Source organism: Vanessa tameamea, chromosome 7 (assembly GCF_037043105.1).
Source record: "Vanessa tameamea isolate UH-Manoa-2023 chromosome 7, ilVanTame1 primary haplotype, whole genome shotgun sequence".
NCBI classification, from domain to species: Eukaryota; Metazoa; Arthropoda; class Insecta; order Lepidoptera; family Nymphalidae; genus Vanessa; species Vanessa tameamea.
The window spans coordinates 1,809,588-1,820,322 of record NC_087315.1 but is presented as its reverse complement, the minus strand read 5'-3'; the positions used below and the strand labels follow the sequence as shown (position 1 = coordinate 1,820,322).

The 10,735-nt window shown below is 32.1% G+C and overlaps 1 protein-coding gene across 1 annotated transcript; it reads left to right on the top strand.

Moving 5' to 3' along the window:
- The first annotated feature begins 456 nt into the window (after positions 1 to 456).
- On the top strand, positions 457 to 10,464 carry LOC113392163 (aminopeptidase N-like). Its single transcript, XM_064215299.1, has 14 exons — positions 457 to 1,203; positions 2,146 to 2,298; positions 3,188 to 3,475; positions 4,006 to 4,186; positions 4,725 to 4,996; positions 5,785 to 5,953; positions 6,190 to 6,367; positions 6,850 to 6,953; positions 7,134 to 7,307; positions 7,666 to 7,853; positions 8,307 to 8,483; positions 8,795 to 8,941; positions 9,464 to 9,542; positions 10,231 to 10,464. Exons 1-14 carry the CDS (start codon positions 626 to 628, stop codon positions 10,447 to 10,449), a joined length of 2,907 nt encoding a protein of 968 aa, XP_064071369.1. The 5' UTR covers positions 457 to 625; the 3' UTR covers positions 10,450 to 10,464.
- The last annotated feature ends 271 nt before the right edge of the window (positions 10,465 to 10,735 follow it).

The following is a 10,735-nucleotide window of genomic DNA, read 5'->3' as shown; positions in this document are numbered from 1 at the left end:
TCAAATAAAAAGTACGTACCTTTGTAGATAAGATTATAAATGATAGTGTCAATCAAGAAGAGTATCTGATAGTATTGGTATGATTAATTTGTAGAAGTTTGCTTATTTTTTAGAATATAAGAATTTACCATTATGGTATATTTATATAATTTATTTATTCTCAAGTATTCTGTTACCCACAAAATAAACCACAGTAATTAAAACATCTGTATCGAAATTCAATGTTCTATTTTTAAATAAATACTGTTTCAATTTTTATAATCTTTTTCTTTCGAAAATTTCTATCGTCGTTTCTTTTCATCCAGAAATATATTTTAATCGCATAAATAATAGTCAGTACGAATAATAATTTAACTAAATTACTTAGAAATATACATAGCTAATCAGGCAAAACGACTTAAAGATTTAAACTACGTATAATAAATATACGTAAACTTTTTAAAATGCTATACTTGGGCTGAACAGCTATTCAGCAGTCAAATTCAATTGTTATCTCGTATCGTATCGTAGGTGACATTATCAGCTTCGCTCGTCTGTAAATCGGAATCGACCTCTTTGCAATCATTGAGTTGTGAACTTGTGTTCGTATGGGACATTGCAGTGTGTATCAACCGGCCTTACAAAAATGGCCCGGACTAAGTTTAAGTGGCAATTAATTATTTACCTCAGTCTCATTATTTCGAATGATGCAAGGTCACTACCGATATTACAACCATTGACTTTACAAACAACCGATAGTGTTTATCCCAATGTTATCCAAGAGACGCCCATTGAGACGATTGAAACTCTTACAAAAGACACTCAAAGCGAATTAAAAGAAGTAACAATAAATGGTACACGTGATTTGCAAAATGAATCTTTGATGAGATCTAATCTAAGGCCTGGTCAAGAAGTAAGACGGTATACCGTTGAAATCAAGAGAAATAATAATATTCTTGAAGGAAGGGCTATTATAGACGTTCAACTAACTGAAGCAACAAGAAATAATCCAATAATATTTAACGCGATACAACTGACAGTCACAAATGTTCTGGTCGGTGTATTAACAAGTGCCAATGCAGTGGAAGCAACGTTCAGTCTCTTTAATCAACAATTACAAATAACGCCAGCTCAATCAGCTACGTCCTATGTTGTGATTGTAGAATACACGATGGCGTTAAGGGATAATGGTTTTGGACTTTATATGGGAAAATATCAAGACACGTAAGATTTATTTTATTTTGAAAGCATATGATCATTGTAGACTTTTTTTTAAAGCTTCTAGTTATTTAATAAAATTCAAATGGATAAAATCTATTTATCAATATATTATATAAAAAAAATATGTTGTGCACACAGAGAACTGGGATGACACGTTTGTAATTCTTGTCCTCCTTGACTCCAGATTTCAATAATTATTACTTTTTTGTACTTATGGTGTAATCTGAATAGTTATTTATACAAGTACTATAAAAGTAAAAGTAACGTCCAAGCTAATTAGCTGAATTTGATAGAATTTGATATGAAGTAAGTTTGAACTAGGCTACTTTTTATACCTCTTACCTAACGACCAATCCCTAAAATGCGAGCGAAGCCACGGCCGTTAACTATTTAGCTATAATTGAACATATTATGTTGGCGTTGTTATTAATATATATATATTTAATTTTACAACCATCCTTTTTTTATATATTATTTGAGTTCTTAGATAAAAAGATCATACTTAATTTCTAGCCACCCAAAATTTTACAATATTTTTTTAATTTATATCCGATATTAAAAAGGTATATTGAATTCATTTTTACCCATAAGAAGCCAGGATGGGAAAACTAATAAAAATCAACAATTAAACATGTGGCAGATTTCATGATTATTAGTCGGTCTCACTAAATTTATAAAATTTCAATTATTTTCCAATCATAGAACTTCCGTTGTCATCTGTTTGAATTGATAGCATCCAGTGCTTAATTTACTGCTAAATAACATCATTTTTAATTTTAAATGATTGCCGCCGCTTTGATCGTGTATCCATTTTTTGGTTCATATTCTTACAGTGACAATGTTATGGTGACCGCCATCACAATCTATTTTAAACAAAATAAACACTCAAAAATAAATACTGTATCATACTTAACATAATTCAATACGTTTTTTGACACCTTACAGAAATTACATAGCAATGAATCTATATCCAACGCATGCCAGGCGTGTCTTCCCTTGTATGGATGAGCCTAATCTATCTACAATTACTACATTTACGTTCGAAAACATGGAATACGAAAATATAGTAACGAATGCCATGACAGCTCCAGAAAGTCAGTAAGTACAATACTACGCAACTTTAATGTAATCTGATAACCTATGATAGTTTTAATCAAATCACACGGCATAATTATTATAACCTTTTAACAACTATAATGGTCTAGATACTGATACTAACTGACACTAACAACTATAAATGGTCCAAAAAATAAGCACTAAGAAACTCCTACCATTCGCACTGAATAGAGCCGAGGTGACATGTGAATATTGTGGGTATAAACACGAGCAAGCGCTACTGAATTTTCAAGTGCATAATTTGCAGGGCCGGACCGTAAGTTTAAAGGCCCTGGGCTAACACTACTTAGGGGCAAACCTAAGACATATCTGAACGTAGACTTGAATTAAATTAATTGAATGGGTTTGATTAATTGCAGGACTCGCAGGGCTGCAAACCATACGATCTGTTTAATTTAATAAAGTAATGGATTATTTCGTATTATAGTCTATTTTTGACTTTGACTTGACTTAGCTGGGGCCACCTTGAATCCACGTGGCTTTGGGCTGAAGCCCAAAAGGCCATATTGTAGATCCGGCCTTGTTAATTTGTGTCTATAACAATTGATTTCGTAATCGGTGGCGACGGGAAACATTTTGAAGATATCTTCACAAATCTTATAAAAAATTTCCACATGAGTATCACCCAACCAAAATTGAAACCTTGCGAGTTCACCCCCTTTTCGAGGTTAGTTCCTTGTAACCTCGAAAAGCCTTGGAGCAAAAGCCTTAATATGTCACTATTGCTAGTGAAATAACTAAACGACACACGGTGGCATGTATTTTACCGAAAAACTGTAACAATATAATTACTTAAGTTATATTTTTATCTTCTTTATATAAATATCAAGAAATAAATCACTATGTTCTTAGTGAAAATTTATTTTTGCAGAACTACCTTTAGAGCATTAGAAGGACCACCTTATCTGTGGGGTATGGTAGCACATGACTTCCGAACTGTCGTTTCTCCTGCTACGAATGTTCACTTGTACGTCCGTCAAGGCGTTTCAAATCAAGAAAACCTAGCTGCTACAGCAATTCATAGTTATTATTTAGCTTTGAATGAATGGACGCAAAAACCATACAACGAAATAATAGCAAACCAAGATGGGAGAATGCACGTGCTAGCTCTACCTGACGTTTCACAAGATTGGTATGCGCTATCGACCGTATGTATTTGGTGAGTTATATATCAGACTTGACAATATAATTAATACAATTTCAAATGATCATAGAAGAGAATAAAAACAGTTCTAAAATTATATTTGACCATATAAATAGTTTACACGATAATATCAGTCGTGAGAGAACATCTCTAATCCTTCTGATGAACCGTTACATATTATAATATATGTTATATATATTGCGTTATTTTCCGTAGATGGTGGTGAAGTTTGTATAGAAATGAATTTAATTTAAATTTTAAAAATTCAAACGCAACCTAACCGTAAGATTACAAACTACCGAAATTATATAGGTTTTATTTTAAGTTGAATCGCCGTTCACAATCTTTCAACAATTTACAATTTGGTGATATATATTATAATATTTACAGTTACATATATATTTTGATGTAAGATTAATTATTAATATGAAAATTAGTTTAATTTCAAGTGAGTTTTCAAGACCAATAAACATAGAGAGGATGTGTCTTCTTAACTAGCATACTTACCTGTTCACTGTATCACGTCCTGTTTGTTTTTATTTTAGGGAACCTTATGTTCTAACGGAAAATACCGGTTCTGCACTGCAAAGGAAACTAATGGTAGTAAATATCGCTGAAGCAATGTCGAAACAGTGGTTTGGATACGTATTATATCCAGAAAATTGGAGACATCAGTGGATCATATCTGGTCTAAGTAGTTACGCTGGCCACAGTATCGCAAAAGACGTGAGTATATATATTCCTTTGGTTTGGCGCTAAAAGGGCTAATGCCCATATAATATACATTGGTTTTTATAAAATATTAGCTTACGTTTTAACGAAAATATTTTTTTTATTTTATAAATGATTTGGAAAATAGCAGCGTGGTTAACTTTTTCTACAAAAATGTACTTAGGTCATTTTAACATTAGGCCACAGAATTATTTCAGAGTATTATATTATAGTTACAGTATTATTTATATTTTATTAACCTTTTTATATAATATATTATTTGAATTATCTTTAATGAATAGTACGAGACATTTTGAAATTTGTTGGTTGCAACCACAATTATTAAGCTTGATATTTAATATTGTCTTGTATGGCTTAAAAGAGATTTCATAGGCCTTATTAAATGAAGTATACGAACATTTTTATTGTTTTAAAATTTGGAATTCAACTTCTGTAAAGTTATTAAAAACAAACCAAATACGACGCTAAGAAGTCTTATTTAAGTCATGTATGCTGTACTGGAAAACGCTTAATTTATTCTAATGGTTTACAGTTCCAGACAAACCCTGAAGATACTTCATTAATCGATATGGACGCGATATTCGTAACAGATATCATCCAAGAGAGTCTCCTCCGTGATTCTTTTGAAAATTCTCAACCTCTAGAGCCAGCAGATAACATATTTTTTGAAAATCGCGTAAGACTTAATATTAATGGTGTTTTAAAATACAAAGCTCCGGCAATGTTGAGAATGTTCAGATTGATTCTTGGGGATGACGAAACAGATGTTATACAACGCGCTGCTAGAGCACTCCTAACAAGCAGGTGAGATAAAGATAAGGATAAGCTATCTCATGTGTGTAGAATTACTGGTATGTGAAATAGTTTCTGATCTGTGGAATCACAATTAATTTTTTCTTATTCGAAATATAAATATAACACTTTAAAAGAAAAAAACTCATAATTTCGAAACTCAGTTGTATGTGCACGATTTAAAATTTTCTGTAGTATATTTATTTATTTTATTTATTTATTCATCAACCTTATCACTAACCTTACAGGTAATTATAACCTGATGCGTTAGTGAGGCATTTATCTAATTAGAATATAATTACAAAATAAAAAAGACCTGAGATACATATTTAAACTAAATTAAAATTAAAAATATAACAATAAAACAAGACAAAAATAAAAAAGACATTAAAAAAGTAATTAGCCTATTCAAGCTTATAACATAATATAAATAAAATTTATGATATTTATTATCTGTCATACATACAGTCGAGTTAGATTAATTTAATTAATATCAGTAATTATTCTTCGGGTATAATTGGGAGGGACACTAGCAGGCTTTCGGGATTTGTGGACATATTGTTTTCAATTTTACACGAAAAATGGTTATCACTAAAGTTGTTTTGAATCAAATAACCTACAATTTTGGTCTTGGTTTTCGATGTCCAATCCTTACTCGACTGGGCTAATTGATTTTTCCTTTTGTTAAATAGTGATAAAAAAAAAACATAAACTACGAATGCGTAAATCTCTGATAAGCACAAACATCAAAATAAAATTGGTATAAATTATTGTATTCATTTAAATAACATCCATTACAGATCCTTACAACCTATAAATTTGCAAAACTTTTATGATTCTATTACGAGCGAATTACCCGTTGAAAACTTGGTTGATTCGAATATCGAATTTATGCAAAACTGGTTAACTAACAACGGATACCCTCTTATCAATGTAAGACTGCATCAAAATGGCGTGGTTTTATCACAGGTAATACTTTGATAATGATATTTTTTTTTGTTAATAATAATAACTACAGAAATCCTTGCCAGTTCTTTTCATGACCATGATTGACTACCACGACTTTCATGAATATAATCTACTAGTTCATAATTTCAATTGTGTTATATGCAAAAACTTGTTAATTGACAATACAAAAATGCTTAGGAAAACGTCATTGTATGGTGTGACAATAGACAATATTTTGAAATTGACTTTATTTTCAGCAACGATTTGGACTTACCATTGTATCACAAGTAAACTATTTAATTCCAATATCATACACTACTAGTATCAACCCAAATTTTGATGATATCAAGCCTGAGTTTATGATGGATACTACACACGAATTAAATTTCGCTCTAGAAGATAATGACTGGGTTATATTCAACTTACAAGGTCAAGGTAGGTATTATTGCAGCCAAGTTTGTGTTTTTCCTGGTAGTAATCCACCGATAAATTTCTTACGTACATAACCCGACAGACTACTACTTAACATAGTTTTGTATATTCGTTGTAAACTGTAATCTAGCATCGTATTCATCGAACAAATTTCGGAATAGGTATGTAGAAGTAAGTAGAAAAAATGCACTATTCAATTTGCTATAAACGTCTTTTTTTAATTATTTTTTTTTAAATGATAATATATTTATTTGATAAGTGATCACCACTACTCAAAGACATAGTTTGAAACTTTGGAAATCAATAATTTATGTAATAATAACACTATGCCAGTAATAACACTTATCACTCACCCTAACTGAAACACAGTAGTACTCAGTAATGCTGTTTGGGAGTAGGATAAGGGATAACTGCATGGATTCTACCCAGACGGGCATAAAGCCCTACAAAATTTAACAATAACATTTTTAAACTTCCTTTTCTAGGTTACTATCGCGTGAATTACGATGAACAATTGTGGGACAGGATTATTGCAGCGTTGGAAGATCCAGAGACCAGAGAAATAATACATCCATTTAACCGAGCTTCTGTAAGAATTAATATCAATTTATCTTAAAACCATAATTTTAAAAGTTCTTATTAAAACGACATGTTTGATAGCATCTTGGCAACCAAACAAGCAACAATTATTACGATATACTAAAAATACACAGTTTGTAAACTCGATTTTGGTTAAAAAAACATCTTAGACATCAGAAATATGTTTCAGCTACTTGATGATTCCCTTAATTTGGCTCGAGCTGGAAGACTCGACTATGACATTGCATTCCGGATTGCACTTACCATGGAACATGAATTAGATTATTCCGTCTGGCGTTCGTTCGTAAGAAATATGGACTTTTTGAGGAAACGACTCTTCGAATTGGATGAAGAAGTATATGTCGTAAGTACCCTAATATTTTCATCATTATCAATAATTTCATAAAAAAATATGTAAAGCTGTTTTTGCAATTACTATGTGTACGACCAAATTGCGGGCTAAAGATTTTTATCGCCACTTTAAATTGAAACAGTTGATCTAATTCTTTAATTAATAATTTTATTGTAAAAGACACTTTAAAATTAAACTATGTAAACTATCCTTATATAATTGTTTGTCCTAGCTAACTATTGACAAACAGTCAAAACTACTGAGTCTAGATAGATGCAATTTAAAAAAGAGCATTTATTTTAAAGTAACGTATTCTACGAGTGTATAGTATTTACATACGTAGAGTATTTATAACCATTTCTTTTTAAAGAGAATGGTACGCAGAACGATCCCGTTATTTGAAGAAGAACTTGGTTTTGTACCAAGTACTGCAAATGAGCCTGCTATGGATAGACTTACGCGAGGTTTGGTGATGGACCACGCTTGTCGTTCTGGATACGATCCTTGCATTGCAGCTGCAGTGGACTTATTTTATGATCCTAATGATAATGAAGCCGTGTAAGTGTGAACCAAAAGTAAAACTGTATAAAATAAACTGTCGAATATTATTCGTAACGATTTAACTAGGAGCCGAGTCTTCGTAGTAGTTAGGTCATTAATTTAACCGAAGACTAGGATTTAAGCAGGGAAGCAGCATTGTTTTAATTTACTTAATCTGAGTTTATAATTCGACTTCAGGGGCGAAGGAAAATATCGTGAAGTATATGACGGGTTAAAATCAGGCACAACTGAAACCACTATTCCACGTTTGAACAGCGAATTGGAATAACCTTCGAACCTTTTCAAAGAGAGAGGAGGTCTGTGGTAGAACGTTTACTGGCTGTTTCTTTTAATACTTCAGTGTTAAAAAACTGTGACTACCAATATTTTCAAAGTGACAAGGGATATAGTGGTACAATTACTTTATGCGGCTTCAGTATAAAATTAAATAAATGATTTTATTTACTACAGAAATCCTAATATACCGAGTGATATAAGGCCAGCGGTATTCTGTACTATGGTGAAAGTTGGTGATGAAGGTGTAATCGATGCCTTACACGATCGGTTGGAGATCGAACCTATATTATACGAACGTGTCGTCATATTAGAATCCCTGGGTTGTTCGGATGATGAGGAATTTATTAGAGAGTAAGTATTATTTTGAAATAACGATTGGTATACACTTTTACATTTTTATTTATATTTTTTTTTTTTTTGATGAATTTGCACATAATAAAACTATTTAACTAAAGAAGGCTTTTACAAGAGGTAAAAATCAATTATAAAGAGTTGTATTAAAATGTAAAGATCCACCAGTTCAGAATGTCAATTCTAAAAAAAGGTTAAATAAGCCATTGAATATTGTTATATTTTTTTTAATCTGCATTTTGATGATAAAATGTGTTTTTTTTTTAACATTCACTATTCTTTTTTCAAAGATACTATTAATTTGTTTTTAGTTTACTTCAAGAAACTGTTGCCGTTACTACTGATTACACTCCTGAGGAAAGAATGAAAATCTTTGCCGCTGTCGCCTCATCGAGTTTTCAAAATTCACGTCTGGCATTGGAATTTTTGACTACACGAGCTGGTGCAATAAGGAATATGTAAGTTTTATCGAATTACAAAATGTGTATGCTCATTTTGGAGTAAACCCTCTTTGGCCGTACCTACTGTTCCTTGTCGCAACATAGACGGAAGATCTCCGGGTCTATAAGGACAAACGCGAGAGAGAATAAGTAGAATTGGATACAAAACAGATAAAAAAGCGTTTACACAACTTTATCATACTCGCCAGTCTCTTCAGTAAACGTGACTACGTGATAGTCCTGTAAATATAGATTCGTAGGTAAATGGGTTAGATATGGACCTAATCTACCTCCTCGTAAATAGTCGCCAACAAAACACTCCAGTACCTGTTACCTCCCTTTGTCAGCCGGCTTTTTGTTTGTTTGAAAGTTATTGGCGTGCCTTAGGGCGTTCTCGGTTCTGATGACGCGCGGTAACTATATTATATAGTAACTATATTTAATACTTATTTGTGTGAAATTAGGCTTCAATGCTACTAATTCTTATTTAAGTGGTATTGATAGAATTGCTGTTTTATGCAAATAATGTGATTGTTTTAGGTATGGCGGAGCAGACAAACTTGATGAGGCCATATTTACTATGGCCGATAATATCTTGAACAACGAGATGGCAAGTGATGTAAGTATATTTACCTTTTAATACCGACACATTTTATTTCGCTACCAAACTACCTAAGTTTTTTTTTTTAGTTTTTTATGATTATGATGGCTTTAAATTCAATGTGATCGCGCAGCATTGAATGTGCCAGAAACGAATGATACTAACTTATACTTTAATTTTACTTCGTAGTAGGGATTTGTAAAAGCCCACCTGGGTAGGTAACATCCATCAGATATTCTAACAACAAGCAGCAATACTTAGTACAATTGTGTTCCAGTTTGGTGAGTAAGCTAGTGTAACTAAAGGCACGAGGGACATAACATCTCGGTTCCCAAGGTAGGGACGCATTGGCAATGCAAGGACTGGTTAATATTCCTTACAGCACCAATGTGTATGCGCAGTGGTGACCACTTAACATCAGATGGCTCATTTGCCAGTCCGCTTTTCGATATCACAAAAGAAGCTCATTCCACTGTGCTGCGGGTGAGGGGTAAAGGGGCGGTAACGGAATTTCATTAAACACGGGCTTCTTCACGATGTGTTCTCACACCGCTGAGCAAATATGATTTATTTACACAAATAAAGTACATAACATCCAATAGTGCTTGGACAGTTTTTAAATGCAGACCTTTTGGTTAAAAAATTCCCTAAACATTGGATGATGGTGATTCCCTACATACTTTACATACTCAATATATATTCGCAGTTTAACGTTTGGGTAAATTCATTGGATTCGATAAGCAACCTGGAGGATTCGTCCCTCGCAGCCGCAGAAGCACGAAGAATGATTGCTCAAAATATTATTTGGAATAACAATTTAAAGGAACAAGCTTACGACTGGATCAACACAAACAATGCCCCTACAATATTTATTTCAACATTTTTAGTAACTTTATCTTTATTAATAACCTTATTTAATTATTAAATAATTTATTTATTATTTTTAGTATTAATATTGTCAAATTAACTTGATAAATGCTAATTAAGTTTAAGAACTAATATTTTATTTTATACAGTGTGTTCTAAAAATAATGGATACTCTTTTCTATCCACTGAGATAGTAAATGTAGTTATATATTATAGCTTAACATTATTTGAGCGTCAAGTCTTGTTATATTTTGATTTTTAACTAGAATGTTCGACGTTTTTATTTTATTACCTAGGTCGTAAGGCTTATAATCGCATACATAACCTTATTTATTGGAACTCGT

Coding starts and splice junctions, on each gene's coding strand:
- LOC113392163 (XM_064215299.1), top strand. CDS start 626: ATGGCCCGGACTAAGTTTAAGTGGCAATTAATTATTTACCTCAGTCTC. Junction 5,954..6,189: donor ATGGCGTGGTTTTATCACAG/GTAATACTTTGA, acceptor CTTTATTTTCAG/CAACGATTTGGACTTACCAT. Junction 6,954..7,133: donor ATCCATTTAACCGAGCTTCT/GTAAGAATTAAT, acceptor AATATGTTTCAG/CTACTTGATGATTCCCTTAA.